Below are 15,871 nucleotides of genomic sequence, written 5' to 3' on the forward strand. Positions count from 1 at the left end.
GGCCTGCAGCCTGGCCTTCTAGAGCATTCCACCCAGAGCCCCCAGGGACGGGACAGCCCCTCCCTGGGCAGACCCCTGTTCCCGTGCCACCGGCAGGTCCTTCTCAAAGGCCAAAAGGAAACGTCCAGGAGGCTCCTGGCAACGGCACAGAGGAGCCAGCTGCCTGAGAGTCAACACCAGCCGGGCCCCGGGCCGCTGCCTCGAGTCGTAAATACCGTAAATACCGTGGGGCCATGCGCGCAATGGGCGCCTGTGCTGGGGCTGGGGAGCAGCAAACCCTTCCCACGACGGGGCTGCCCTCCGGGAAACGGCCGGGCCGCAGATACGCCGGCAGCTGTCGGGCACACGCACTTGCGCACGTGCAGGACCGGGACTCGCGACACCAACAGGGGCACGACGGCTGTGTCGAGACGCGAGGAGCCCGGCGAGGGGAGCGCCAGCCGCGGCTCCGGCCGCCCCGCCCCGCAGCCCCACACAGAGCAGAGAGCTGTGTGAGGCGGGGCAGGGGCGGCGAGGGGCACCACCCAGCTGCTGACCCAGTTCGGGGATGGACAGGAAGATCCCAAGAGCTGCAGCTCTGCCCCAAGACGAGCACCCTCAGGCCAACGGTCAATGTGGGAGGCTCCCGGCGAGGAGAGGAGACCTCGGGCTCGGAGGCCCTCAGACGGGCCGAGCCCCAGCTCCGAGGCCCCGGTGCCGTTCCTTCTGGGCTCGGTTTTCCCATCAGTACACAGGGATACCGCCTCACCTGACAGGGAGCTCACGGAGGGCTCCGAGACGGTGGGCGCCACGCTGCCCAGCGCGGAGTAAGCGCTCTTTCAAGGCTGGATGTTAAAACGTACAGACGGGCTTCTCGCCTCACGAAAACGTCTACGAGGCCTCCTGGGCCCTGCCCGTGCGAACATCAACTGGGGTTCAGTGGCCTGACGCCCCCCCAACACCGTGGGCTGGCCCTCACGCTGACCAGCTGCAGGAGGGTTGACCATTACTTACCCACCCGGGGCCACGAGAAAAGGGGGCCCGCGGCCTAGCGGCCCCAGGTGAGTTCGGGAACACGCGGACGAGAGGCGGGGCTGCAGGCCGTGGGTCCCGCCAGGAGGGAGCGGCTGTGCTTCAGTGACGTGACTCGGCTATTTCAGGGTCTGAATTTGCGTTTTAGTCGTTTATTTAACTCAAGGGGAAACTGTACTTTCTCATGACTCACTGCTCTCAAAATGGTGTCTCCAGCATTTCTAGTGTTGAAGCCATCTTGCGTGTGTAGCTGGCCAGAAACAGGTCTAAAATCAAATCAGCCCCATTTATGTGATCGCGCCATTCTTTAAAAAGCGAACCTATTAGAAGCACAGCTGGAAAGAACCCTGAACACTAGTACTTTTCCATAAAAAATTCAACACTGTCTTCTGTGGAAACGTGTACATTTCCCAAAGGATGTTAAGTCAGCATCGCTCAAAAAACACCTTCAAGCTCACGCGCACTCAGCTGGGAACAGAGCAGAAGGTTCGCAGCGCGCTGACCCCGGGGCTCAGGGACCCCGCCCTCGCCCCACACTCCGTCCCACCAGGCGGGGGCTCACACTGCAGCGGTGTGCTTCGTTCCTCCACTCGGAGTTCAGTCTCACAGCTTCAAAAACCAACGAGGTGAAAACAGGGACACCCAAGAGGAAGGTAGGAGCTGGATTAAAATGCAGTGCTCATGACAACCACGCAACTCTGCCGGCGGGCCTGCAGCGCTCTCAGCCCCGAGCTGAGCGTGTCTGGGGCCGCTTGGGGCGGTTTTGCCAGCCTCTCCAGGCCGATGGTGACATCCATCCGCCGGCAGGTGGGGTGCATGGTCAGTCGGCACTGGAAGTGGGGTCAGGCCGGTCCTGCCGGCACCAGGGCAGGCGCACAGCGGGAGGGCGGGAGCCCTGGCGAAAAGAGGGGTCTTAGGCAACACCTGCAGGACAGGCACCTCCAGGGACTTCGGGAGCAAAGGGAAGGGGAGCGGAGGCTACTCATCTACCCGACTCTGAGCTCACCTGCCGAAAATATCTGCTACTTGCTGGGTTCACATTTCTTTCTACAAGTGTCTTGTGAACGTCCTAGGTGAAATTCTCTACGTATAATTCACATACTACTCTCCGAACTTAGGAAATCTAGTTTTAGTTTTAAAGGCAGTCCATTGCTAAAACAAGCAACAATATGTAAGCTTCACCAAAGGATGATAGATTTTTATCTAAAAGATAAGACCCATTTACAATCCCTTCAAACTTAAAAAGAGGTTTGTATCAGTGGGTAAAAAAAAAGCTGTTCAACTGGAAACTTCCCTGAAGACTCTTTGGTGGGACTGAGCTCAGTGCCAGAGGGGGAGAAAAAGGCCCAGCAAAAAAGGGGTTACATCCGGACCTGTGGGAGGTGCCCGCCCGCCAGCCGCGGGCCTATAAAGCCTGCCTGCGGCCGCCAGGGGCCAACCATCCGACAACCGCCGACAACCGCCCGGGCTGCCTGCCGAGGACAACGGGCTGGCCTCCGGAGCCTCCACGCTCCTCTCTGGCGTCCCGCGAAGGTCCCGATTCCACTCCCAAGTCCAGAATCGCTGCCGCCCCCAGCCGTGAGCGCATCCCGGAGGCTGGCTGAGCTGCCCTCCCAGGGACGGGGGACGGGTCTGCTCAGAGGACACATGCAGGTGGCCAGCGGCAGCCGCGCAGGTAAGCGTGACTGACCCAGGCTCTGGGTCTGTGTTCGGGTCGGCACCGGGACGGAGACGGGCCGGGCAGACAGGGCTGGATGTCTCGGCTGGGCGCAGCACAAGACGGCGCACAGCCAGAGCAGATGTGCACAGACCGGGCACGTTCAGTGAGGGCGGCTCAGCAGGAAGGGTCTTCATGACGCTGGCTGAAAACAACGCTAGCTGCTTTCCGTCCTGTTTTGTTCAAACGAGCATCTTCTCCAAGAAGATCGCCAGGGCTCTGACGGTGGCGCGTCACTTACTCCCTCAATGAGGATGCCCGCCAACCCGAGATTAATTTAATACACAAAAGATACCTCGTAGATCTGACCAAAATGTGGTTCATTCTTCTAGCTCTGGACAAGCAGTGGCAATCTGAAACAAAATGATACCTGACTGCTTTATACTCAACTTTCTATTTGCAAATTCGTGGCCAACTTTCATGAGGAAAGTGTGTCAGCAGTAAGATTCATGCTTATCTTTTCATCAAACCACCATGAAAACAGCATTGGTCAAGGATCAAAGACCCATTTACCCGGGAAAGAAGTGACGGCCAGCACCTAACGAGCACAGGGGAGGGCAGGTGTGTCTCAAGGGCTCTGCTCGCCTTGGAGTTTCCTGAGAATCAGTCCAAAACTTGCCAAAATTCCCACGTTTAAAAAGCAAAACAAATACTCTAAGCGGTTTTTACAGAGAAATTTAAAAACAGAGGCTTTAAACATGACAGATGGAATCTGAGAGCAATGGCATTCATGTGGCTCAAGTTGGGAACACCCACCAAAGGTGAACAGAGAGCACAGCACAACTAGGAAATCCAGCTGAGCAACCCCAGTGAGGCAGAGGTTATTGAACCCTTTTAAAATAACTGACACCAAGGTCCCGATCCATCTCTTTCCTCCTTTTGTTTAGAAACTCTATTTTCAAGCAATAGGTCAGTAAGCACCTGCTGCTCTGGCAACTTTGAAAACGCTCCCTGGCCACCTCCCAGGAGAGGCAGAAACTCTCCAAGGTGGTCCCTAAGGCTCCTCCGCCCCGGCCCTGCCGACGGGGCTACCCCACAAAGCTGGGGCCACCTTGCCGCTCCCCAGCCGTGACGCCCGAGACCGCAGATCCTGCCCAGGGTGGCCCGTCAACGCCGCAGAGCCTCTGGGGAGCGCGCTGAGCAGAGCCTGTGTCAGGCCGAGCGCGTGAGCGGCCACCAGGGCGAGACGGTCAGAAGCAGAGGTCTGGGAGGGTTGCTCTCCCCAGCCTCCAAGTCACAGCGTTTCCAGGTTGCAAACAGCAGTGGAGAAATACATTCGGTTTTACAATAATTTGTCAAAACAGTTAAAAAAATTCAAATCTTATTTCCTAAAACAATGACCACCTTTATTTCTCATGTTCTCTCATTCCATGTTCTGAAAACAGTTCCATGTTCGGCACCCAAACTTAGGGTTAGCCGAAAATGCTAGACTTCTTTGATCTGTATTATTGCAAGAAAAAAACCTCTGCTCCACCTCTCACCAAGCGTGCTGGGCCCGCTCCCTTCCAGAAAAGGCCGCTTTTCCCCTTCCCGTCTTGGTTCTCTTCCAGCAGCCGCCGAAATAAAACCATTTCGTCTCCTGACCACAACCCTCCTAAGGCTTCCACGCGAACATCCAGCCGTGCGCCCTCCTGAGCTGCGTGCAGGGGCCTGAGCACGAGTCACCGCCAGCTGCACTCAGACCCCACTGGCCCTGGGAGCCCTGGGGAGAGGACACGGGCCGTGTTCTGCGCTTGCCTCCCCTGCTCCAGCACAGGGCCGGCCGGCCCTCCAAGCGGAGGGGACACGTCCAGGCCTGCCCCGCGCGCTCGTGTGCTGCACCCGTCCCGCATCATCAGCAAGCCCTGGAGCCGCCGGGCTTGAATCCTCTGCTCTTGCTTCCCCAGGTGCCCGGGAGTGAGGGGCTCAGGTGTGGCGTGGACACAGCCGCAGACCCAGAGGCCAGGCAGAAGCACAGGCCAGAGCGCAGGCGCCGACCTCCACCTCCGGTTGCACAAGTGCCCCTGGGGCCTGCTCCGCTTTTCCAGATGCCTGGCTCACTTCCAAGAGCATCCCCTTTCCTTCTCAAGAGGGATTTCCTGTTAAAAAACGGTTTCTGGGAGCCTTGCGGCAAATCCTGAGAGGCCGGCTGTCCCTCCGGGCGCCCGGCCCAGCATGGAGACGCCGCCGGGCGCCTCCAACGGCTCCTCCAGCGGCCTCGGCCTGCCCCGCGCGCTGGCCAACAGCTCGGCCGCGCTCTCGGAGCAGCAGCAGCGCGCCGTCGGGCTCTTCCTGTCCTGCCTCTACACCATCTTCCTCTTCCCCATCGGCTTCGCGGGCAACCTCCTGATCCTGGTGGTGAACATCCGCTTCCGGGAGAAGATGACCATCCCCGACCTGTACTTCACCAACCTGGCGGCCGCGGACCTCGTCCTGGTGGCAGACTCGCTGATCGAGGTGTTCAACCTGGACGAGCAGTACTACGACATCACCGCGCTCTGCACCTTCATGTCGCTCTTCCTGCAGGTCAACATGTACAGCAGCGTCTTCTTCCTCACCTGGATGAGCTTCGACCGCTACCTGGCTCTGGCCAAGGCCACGCGCTGCGGCCCGTTCCGCACCAAGCCCCGCGCACGGCTGAGCTGCGGCCTCATCTGGATGGCCTCTGTGTCCGCCACCCTGGTGCCCTTCACCGCCGTGCACCTGCAGCACAGCGAGGACGTCTGCTTCTGCTTCGCGGACGTCAGGGAGGTGCAGTGGCTGGAGGTCACGCTGGGCTTCGTGGTCCCCTTCGCCATCATCGGCCTCTGCTACTCGCTCATCGTCAGGGTCCTGGTGACGGCGCACCGGCACCATGGGCTTCGCCCGCGGAGGCAGAAGGCTCTGCGCATGATCCTGGCCGTGGTCCTGGTCTTCTTTGTGTGCTGGCTGCCCGAGAACGTCTTCATCAGCGTGCACCTGCTGCAGCGTGCGCCGCCCGGGGCCGGACCCTGCCAGAGGTCCCCCCGCCACGCGCACCCGCTGGCCGGCCACGTGGTCAACCTGGCCGCCTTCTCCAACAGCTGCCTCAACCCCCTGGTCTACAGCTTCCTCGGGGAGACCTTCCGAGACAAGCTGCGGCTCTACCTGGAGCAGAAGACCAGCCTGTCCGCCCTGAACCGCTTCTGCCACGCGGCCCTCAAGGCGGCAGTCCCGGACAGCACCGAGCAGGCCGAGGTGAAGTCCAGCAGTGCCGTGTAGGGGGGTGGGGTGGGCGGGAAGGGCCGGACACTGTGCCCCGCACGGCCCTAAGGCACCCTCCCGCTGGCCACTCACACACAGAGCTGTCCATCCATCTGGGTCATGAGCACGGGGCACGGACCCCCGCACACACTGGATCACGTGGCAGACGTTTCTGACACCGCCAACGAGAGCGAAAAGGAGGGGGACACTGGGACGTGCCATAAATTTGCCATTTTAGAGGAACAGAACTCACGCAGCTAGCGTGAACTGGAGGTGGCGGAACACTTTGCGCGCCTGCGTGTGTGTGGGTGCGTGTGTGCTAAGTGGGAGGACGCCGGGTGCCCTGCACCTCCTGCCAGCCTGGGGAGGGACGCTGCTGTGCGCCTCCTGAAGGGCAGAGTGAACGCAGCGGTAACAACAACGACAACGCAGACCCCTCTCGTCAAAACGTAAAAAAGAAAACCAACTGAGTCTGGGAATGTCCAGTCTTTGTCAATAAAGTACAGCCATGCTGCTTCTTCCGAATTCTCCACCTGAGCAGCTCCCTAAGGGGCCGGGGGGGGGGGCACTCAGAGCCCCAGCAGCAGGACCACCCCTTCCTCACCAAGAAAAAGCTCCCCAGCGTCTGGAGGCGCCCTCACTGCCCGGAGGACTCCGGGGACTCCAGCCCACGCCCCGGATGCTCCTGGCACCTGGACGGTGCCTGACACGGGTGCCGCACGCTCTCTGGGCGCCAGGATAATCTCTACTGCGAACGCATCACACAGCCTCGCTCTTCTAGCAGTTCTGCAGGGCTGGGCCCAGCCGCCCTGCCCAGGGCCCCCTCCTCCCCAGAAGCACAACAAGACGGGGCGCGCTGGCCTCGCCGGGAGGACGGTGAGCAATGTTTAGGTGACAGGAAGCGAGCCATTTTTAGTTTTAACAGTTCTCGATGAGTGCAAACCTCCGACAGAGTATCTGTCCCAAGGAAATATCTGCGTTCAACAAGCGCCGTCTCCAGCGGCTCAAGCCCCACCGAAGCCTTGCTTTCCACACAGACTCGCATCTGACGAGGTGAGAGCTGTTATTAAGTTCCCTGACCCCCGCAAGTCCCCATCGCGGGAGCCCCAGCACTGAGGGCTCCATCAAGTGCACACTTGCTCTCATCTCCGCTGGGAGGGTGGTGATGGCCAGGACAGGGACAGACAATGTGTTAGTGAACGGGGCCTGTCCCCGACCCTCCAGCAAACCCAGGAGGTGCGTGCGCGGCCCCAAGAGTCTGACTTGACCGCTGGAAACCTTAAGCAGTAACGACACAGCCGGGAACCAGGCCCCCTCCCTGTGTGCTCGGCTTCCCCTGGTCTCCAACAGGTAGGAGCAAACCACGCGGAAGCCATGCAAAGCCACCCGAGGTCATAGTCCCCGTCCTTCCCCAGAGGTGCCCGACATCAGGATATCTGGGTGGGGAACTGCGTCCGATCGAAGGCCCAAAGTGTTGATCAGGGATGGGGCAGCCCTCACTCCGTGGCTGGCTGGGTGTTCACAGAACCACCCCCCACCCCCGCTGGCTAATCAGAGGCAGCTTCCATCCCGCAGTCCCTGGTTCACCTGAGATCACAGAGCAAACCTGTCCTCCTCACACCTGACACACACCCAAGCAAGCACCGAGGCCTCGAGAGCTCTGTGGGCAGAGACATGAGTCACACAGGCCCCCGCACAGCACCTGCCACTCAGCTCTGGAAGCCCATTTCCTGACCTGCAAAACCAGCGGCACAACGGCTCCGAGGGCCCAGCGGGGGGAAGGCAGGTACAAGGCAGAGGCCCCGACTTAACCAAAAGGGGTTCTTACTGAACCAGAGGCTGGACCCGGTGCTCCCGGAGTCCCTTCTCACCCGAGACCCTAGAGCCCTGGCTCCGGGGGCAGAGCCACGATCAGCGCCCCCAGCGGCTCCGAGCACGCACAGCCGCCCGCCGGCGCGCACACACCCTTCCCGGGCGTTTATCTGGGAGCGGAGGCTGGCTCCAGGAGTTTCGCTGGGGCAGCACGAGGTAAAGGCAAGGCGTCCGACAGCTTTGCTGCTTCCTGGTGGCCCCGCGCTCCTGGGCAGCACCGCTCTCCGAACCCCACCAAGAGCACAGACGTGGAGAGCAGCCAGCGCGGAAGGCGCGGTGTCAGCGCCCAACGCGACTTCCTAACGTCCTCTGCGCTTAGTGACTCACTCCCCCGAGCCTGGGAGGGCCCTGGCGGGAGGGCTGTGTACCCACCCCGTCGGAAGGAAGGCTGGGCCCTAACCTCCCTCTTGGCCGGGGTGTTGGGGCACCTCTGAGACGACCCTAAACCACCATGACCGAGCACATTAGCGAGGGCGCTGCCCTGACGGACGCGGAGACGGGAGGGGGAAGGGCAGGCGGCGAGCACCCGTGGGCGCGGGTGGGAACTGGAGTTCGGGCTTCAGCCCCAGTGTCTGTGGCGGGAACGTGCACGGGGGCGTGTGGTGTGCGTGTGCCTGCTGGGCGTGAGCACCTCAGACGCGGACGGGGTGTGTGCGGACACACTGCCACGGGCACCTGTACCTTCTCCAGCCCACCCTGCCCAGGCCTGGGCCTCCAGCACCCATACCCTCACAGGAGGCCGGCGCCTCGGGCTCCTGGACAGGGTGTCCTGCCAGGAGGCGAGAAGCATCAGGACAATGACAGGGTCACATCACCAGGACACAGGGGCCCAGCGCACGGGTTCCCACTGGACGACCTGGGCAGTTTGAGCATCGAGATCATTAGACGGGTAAGTAACCCTCAACTGTTGCAAAATGAGAATCCACGGGTCCATCCGGTAAGCAACGTAATATCACCTACATAAACCAAGCCGTGAAGCAAACACAAGAACCCACAGGAACGGAGGAAGGACTGAAGGGAGGGGCGAGTGACTAGACGGGAAGGACCCTGCTCAGAGCAGAGGCCGGCTGACTGGTCCGGCAGAGGGTCCTGGAGGGCTCGTCACACACGACTGTCGCGCAGCCTGGGACAGGCGAGACCCCTGACGTGGCTAAAGCAGGGGCACTCGCTGGACCAGGAGCAGGATGCCCGACCGCTTTACTGCGGGGAACAGTGACCAACAGCACAGAGATGGGACGGCCCGCAACTCGGGGCTTCCGAGGAGCCCACCCGACGGGAGTCCAGACGCAGACCCCAGAGCAGGGAGTGCATCCCCACGTCCGGATCTGGGATCACAGCCAGAATCTAACGGGGGGGGAAGCACCACCCGGTCCGAAACAGGGACAGGAGGCAGCCTCCACCCACAACACCACGTCACGAGAGACAAAGGAGGCGGAGGGCTGCTCCAAATTAAGGGACGGTCGGGAGACGAGCATCAACCAGAACGTGGTCCTGGGGAGGACGGTCCCAGGAAGAAAAAGTGCTCCAAGCAGGGGGTCAGCTGGCGGAAGTGGACCCCCCAGGAGACTAAAGTATCACATCGACGCTCGACTCCCCGAGCCACGGGGAGGGCCACGCTGCCACTGGGGGCAGTGAGGTGATGCCCTCACGCTAAGGGGACACACACAGAGCGAGAACGCATGAGCACTTTAGGCGGCAAAGCAACTGGGACAAGTGTGTGCAGTGTCAATTCCATGCTGGGGTGCACACTCAAAGGGGTCGGAACAGACGCTCCAACAAGTACTGTGCACGAGTGTCCACGGCAGCTCCCATCACAGTAGCTGGCGGTAGAAACAACCCAGCTGTTCATCCACAGGCGAATACAACTTGGTCCGTCCACACGGCTCCTTGGCCCCAGGAGGGCATGAAGCACTGACACCTGCTGCAACATGGGGGAGCCCTGAACACACAGTGCTCCGTGAGAACCAGTCAGGAAAGGACCGCACCGGGTTGAGTCCGCTGACGTGAAACGCCAGAGCTGGCAAATCCGCAGACAGGAAGCAGGAAGTGGGTGCCCGGCGCTGGGGGACGGGTGGGCAGGGGCTGCAAACGGGCACAGGGTGAAGCAGGCGTCTCTCGTTAGTGACCCTGACGGCCACACCGCTGTGAGCCCCTGAGAATCACCGTCGCACCCAAGTGCAAAGGGTGCGGGGACCGCAGGCAAGCTGCACCTCAGGGAAGCTGCTCCTGGAAAGAACCGGGCGCAGTGCTGGGTCCCCTCCCACGCTGCCTGCCCCGGCGCAGTACTGGGTCCCCTCCCACGCTGCCTGCCCCGGGCGCAGTACTGGGTGCCCTCCCACGCTGCCTGCCCCGCTGGACGTTCAGCCCTGCAACACGCCTCGATGCCACCGTCCGCTTCTGCCCACAGAGGGGAGACAGCCTGCACGGCCTGAAAACGTTAAGGTTTAAGCCGTCTGGAATCTGAGAAGCTTCCGCTAACGTGTACTGCAAGTGTTCTCAATAAAGTTCTCTCTTCTTCCTTACTGCCTAGTAATTCAAGTTTTCTTTTCTTTTCCACAGTGGGAAACTAATCATCTGGGGTGTCTTTTGATATGTTTTTAAATCAAAAATAAAGGGAAAAAGACTTCAGTAAAAACTACAGCTGAATTTACTAGGTCATCCTAGTAAATTAGTAAAATAGTCCTAGTAAAATAGTCATCAAGCCACGAAGGCCGGTTTTGTCCCTGTGACGACTCTCTATGGGGCACCCAGGGACCTGCGGGCTGGCAGTGCGGCCAGCACCCGGGCAGGGCCAGGGGGGCATCCCTCACCCACCGCCTCCCCAGGCACCCCAGCTCTCTGCGGCACGAAGGAAGGGCGCGAGGGCAGAAGGGTGCGGATCGACCGCCGTCTCGCCGGGGCGCTGGCACCGGGGCAGCCTGCTCAGAGCCCCGGGAAATAGGCACGTCCCAGCTACTCCTGTGCCACTTCCTCGCCAGCGACTTCCTATCTGTGATAGAGCGCGTCCTGAGCCGGGGCGCGGCGGCCGCACAGAGCACCTCCTCTCCGGCCAGGTGCGGTGTCTGCCTGAACACCTCCTGCATCAGTCGTTATCACGGAGGCCTGCCTGCCACGCACCCTTCTGGGGCATCACCGAGGCCTGTCTGAAGATGATGTTGGCACTTAGCCTCGCAGCTGGGGGGACTCCAGGGACAGTGGAAAGGGGGAGGAGGAGGGCAGAGTCACCTGCGCCAACCCCGCTCCCCACTGAGTGCCCACCAGCCTCCTGGTCAAAGGTGTCTGAGCCTCTGAGCCCACCTTGCCCGCTGGCACAGCCCGCAGGCCCCAGAAGGCCCGATGCAGCCTGCATCAACCAGCAGGCCCTCAGGGAACAGCTGTGGGTCCGCAAGACAGGGGTCCCCAGGAAGTGGGGACAGCGGCCATCAGAGCAGGACCCGCCCAGGCTCCTCAACAGCAGGCGCTGGGGCCGACACAGCACCACGAGGCCTGGAGAGTCTGGGAAAGGCTCTCCCGTCCCAGGACACTCCACGCGCCCCACGGGCACCTGCTGGAGCCTTTGCCTTCAACGCCCAGTTCAGTGTCATCAGAAAAGGTCAGTTGCTCTGAGTTCATCTGATTTTTGCCAATGTCCAGTGGGTGGGGATCTCATCCGGGAACAAGGGTTTTAAAGGCCAAAGGAACAGAGAACAAAAGTGGATGAGAACCTGACTGTAATTCTAAGCCTTTATAAGTGGGTGGAATCGATCTAAAACTTATCACAAGAAATCAGCTGTAGGGAGTCCTGGAGAGTCCAGTTATTAGAAAGAGCGCCGTCCCCGTCTGTCCAGGGAGCTGGCCCCGAGTACAGTGGACATCGGATACGAGGTCTCTGAAGAGGGAACAGACCCTTCACGCAGAGTCCCTGTTCCCGCACTGCTCCCTCTGCCTGGACCCCACTACTGCACTCTCCCACCTCCTGCCGCCCGAGCTTCGGGAGAGGGTGGGCCATACCCTGGTCTGGACAGGGCTCCGCACGACTCGGGCCTCCTGTACGGGCTGGGCGCTACATGGAGGGAGCCTCGGTCCCATGCTGGGCCGCCCCCCCCGACACATGTGGGTCCCCCGCCCCCAGGAGACTCGGGCTCTTCCAGGGAGGTCACAACAAACTCCCACAGCCAACCAGACAGGAGGTGGGCCCCACCCCCTGCTCAGAACATTCAGTCTTCAGCAGGTAGGACAGTTTTCTTTGCCGACTCAACAATGTAAACCGCCCAGAAATGAGGAAAATCACAGCAGCCACGGTTTCAGGTCGCTAGTCTCACCCTTCACAGAGTCAACAGCACGGTTTTGTCCCTGAAGCCACAGCGCAGAACTCTCCCCAGGGCGGCTGCCGTGCCTTCCCTGGGCGTGAAGAGTGGCTTGCAGGGCACGTCCCGCTGAGCAAGTCCAGTGAGGTCCCCGGAAGTCCCATCACCCCACCCTGACAGCCGTGGTAACCTCTGCACTGGGCAACATGTGTAGAAGTCAGCCCCTTAAAGACACGGAAAATCGGAAAGGCCAGGGCCTCCCAGACCAATTTCTGGAAGAAAGCTTTAAACAGGGGATGTGAGTGATGGAGTGTGAAGCCACCACGGGCCTAGCTGGGAAACACCATTAACAGTTTTTCGAAAGCAGCGGCTGCGGGTGGGCGTGGGGGAGGGGGAACTGGATGAATGCGTCCAGCGGGTCCAAGGAGGGGACGCAGAGAGCAGGGAGAGGCCGCTGCGGCGAGTGGGGCGGGGCTTGGACCAGGAGGGGGGCACTTGGCGTGGTGAGGGCGGCTGGACTCTGGGTACATTCTGAAGTCAGCGGGGCTCGGCAGCACGCCCGGATGGAAGAGACGTGGAACATGAGAGACAGAAGGACAGACTGTGTGGTTCTACTCACGGGGCTCCGGGGGAGTCAGGGTCACAGAGGCACAAAGTAGAGGGTGGGGGCCAGGGCTAGGGGAGGGGAGGGGGTGTCCGTGTTTCATGGGGGCAGAGTCTCAGTTTGGGAAGATGAGAAAGTTCTGGAGACGGACAGTGGTGACGGCTGCACAACAGTGAGAGTGTACTTAATGGCCCCGAACTGGACACTGAGAAATGGCTAAAGTGGTTGATTTGATTACGTTATGCATAGTTTACCAGAATAAAATTAAAAAGAATAGAGACAAGGGTGTTTGCCTGAGCAGTGATGTTGCCGTTATTTCTCTGGGGAAGGTGGTGGATGGAACGCTCGGGGAGATGGAGACCTGGATTTTGGGCCGCTAAGTCTGAGGTCACAGTTAGGCACCCAGGCGTCCGCCGAGGGGCGAGGCTACAGGTGTGGCGCACGCGGAAAGTCTGCGGGAGCCATACACGCCGGGCATGTGGCAGCAGCCCCGGGAGCCAAGATGCCAAGGCGAGCGCGGGGCCGCGTGGGGGGAGAAGAGGGCTCCTCATGTGGAGGGAGCAGGCGCCATGGAGCGCGCACCCCTCGGGGAGGAGCGGAGGGCAGCCTGTGGCTGACAGTGGGCGAGGCCCTTGGTCCACAGCCGGCGAGGAGCTGAAGGGGAGCGAGGGTGGGGTGTGGAAGCAGATGGTCCCCGTCCATCCCTCAGGCGAGGCTGCAGCCCAAGGGCTGAACCAGACAGTGTAGAGAGGCCCCACCCAGACCGCCACGCCCAGCTCTTTGAAGCCCCAGAATTGTGCAGTAATTTGTTACACAGCAAGAGGTGACTAACATATAGGGCTTATCCGGCAGAAGCGAAGACCTGCAAATCCCAAGACCTTGTAATTCCACCCCAGGCCAACACCCCAGAGAAGCTGTGTCTACCTATGAGGGCGTCACCCATAACTGCCAACAACTCAGAGGACCTAATGGATGAACTATGTTCCCGCGCCAATAAAAAGTAACAATCTAGAGCTATAACAACAGCATAGAGAACGCTTACAATAAACGTTAGCCAGAAAAGCAAAATACAGGGGCTTCCCTGGGGGCGCAGTGGTTAGGAATCCTCCTGCCAATGCAGGGGTCACGGGTTCGATCCCTGGTCGGGAAGATCCCACAAGCCGCGGATCCCACTAGCCTGCGCTCTAGAGCCCGTGAGCCACAACTACTGAGCCCGCGCGCCTAGAGCCCGTGCTCCACAACAAGAGAAGCCACCACAATGAGAACCCTGCGCACTTCAACGAAGACCCAACGCAGCCTAAATAAATGAATACATTTATTAAAAAAAAAAAAAAAAAAGCAAAATACAGGAAAGCGGGGATGGTGGTGGTGGTGGGATGAACTGGGAGGTTGGGATTGACATGTATACACTAACATGTATAAAACAGACAACTAATAAGAACCTGTGGTATAAAAAAATAATGATAAAATAAAATTTTTTTAAAAAGCAGCAAAATACAAAAGTAGAATGCAATTCCAACCATGTAAAGTTCAACTACAAGCAAAACCAAACTATTATTTAGGGCTGCATCACAGGAAATACTGATACAAGCCTAAAGAAAAGCAGGGGGATGAAAGAGGCGCTGAGTTTTGTTTCTCGACCCAGCTGTGGTTTCCTTTAAGCTGCATGGACCTCCTATTTGCTTACTTTACAATAAAAAAGGAAGGAAAGAAATCCACCATACAAAGTATGCCTGTCTGCGGCCATAAATGAAATTCTTCCATGTAAAGCACAGCTGCTCAGTTTAAAACTCCAGGCCCAAATCAGAATTTAATACCGAAAGTCACTCCCATTTCCCAGGTAAAGTGGTCACCTTCACTAACCCACACTCCCTGCACCTGTTTCTGAAAGTTAGGTCAAGTAAAGGCTAGAAATTAGATACGACGCTGGTAACACCAGACCCAGAATTAGAAACTTCAATGAGAAAAGGACAGCGATTCTTTTTTGCCTCAAAATACAGTCTGAAGGAAAGAATTTCCCCTAAATGGCTAAGCTTGAGAAGAAAGAGCTGCACATGAATAGAGGAGCGACAGGGCAGGAAGATGGACTGGGGTGCGGGGGTAGCAGCCCACCACACTGACTTAACCCAAGCCCCACCCAAGTCCCCGGGGGCCCCCCAGGGCTCCAGCCAGGGGAGAACACGGGGCAGCAAGACACACAGAAAATGGCACATGGATGAGTGTCTTTCTTACAAACTACAGGGAAATGCAGTTTACATGCACGGGAATCTTGGAACCTCCCCGCCAGTTACAAATTCCCACTCCCTCTTCAGACACACGGGGCACCTGGGCGACCAGAGAGAAGAGGACGAGCGTGCCAGCAGCCCGGCTGCTCAGAAAACCCGCCTCCACCCCGGGGACCCCGATGGTTGGCAGGGCTCTGGCACCAGCTACACAGCCCAGGCTCCAGGGCCAGGAGCCCTGCTCGGCCAGATGGGGCGGAACGCACGTCCATGCCCAGGGAACACAGACTCTGCCAGGGCCGGAGCCCAGCCCACGCTCGCCAGTGTGCCTGCACACACGTGCACACAGACACAGCCACACACACATGCCCTCATGACAAAGACCCGCAAGCACACGCTCGTGCAGACGTGCACACACGCACACACTCCCCGTGCGCTGTCCACATTTTGGCTGGCAGGGTCCCTGAGCCTGCCCTGGGGGACCCTCCGCGCCATCAGGAGGCACATTTCGAAACCCCCCTCTGGTCCCCCAGGCGTGGTGCTCCACTGACCTCTCCCGAACAGAGCCCACCGCGGAGGGCCCCGTGCTGACCACACGGCAGACATTCAGGGCGACGCCAGCGGCCGGCCTGGCTGGAGGGCTCGGGGTGCAGCCTTCTTTCGGGCGAAGGAAGAGCAAGAGCTGCCCGTGTGGAGAAGCACCGTCTGCCGCACGCGGGCCAACAGAACTCACTGCGCTTTACCTAAGCAGGAGGCCCCAGCCTCCAGGGTCGCCAGCGGCCACCAGGCTGCCACGGCGGCAGACGAGCTGTGGTCCCCTGGAGGCTCCGTGCCCAAAAGGTCACTGTCACACAAGTCACCCTTCATCTGTCCGCTGGCTTCCAGCACTCAGCTGTATCGTCAGGCATTTACTGATGAGACTCTTGCCCAAGGCTGACTTCCTGGTATGAAGTCCAGG

General features: G+C 59.7%; 2 protein-coding genes across 5 annotated transcripts in view; one reads left to right on the plus strand and one right to left on the minus strand.

The window, feature by feature from the left end:
• The window catches only part of CHLSN (cholesin), a 98,140-nt gene that overhangs the window by 53,559 nt on the left and 28,710 nt on the right, over positions 1-15,871 (minus strand). The gene's annotated exons all lie outside the window — the stretch shown is intronic.
• Positions 4,883-5,947, plus strand: GPER1 (G protein-coupled estrogen receptor 1; the record flags this gene model as incomplete). The annotated part of the gene is made up of 1 exon (XM_082857661.1): positions 4,883-5,947. One exon carries the CDS (start codon positions 4,883-4,885, stop codon positions 5,945-5,947), a length of 1,065 nt encoding a protein of 354 aa, XP_082713787.1.

Source organism: Leucopleurus acutus, assembly GCF_964270905.1.
Source record: "Leucopleurus acutus genome assembly, chromosome: 16".
Lineage (NCBI taxonomy): Eukaryota > Metazoa > Chordata > Mammalia > Artiodactyla > Delphinidae > Leucopleurus > Leucopleurus acutus.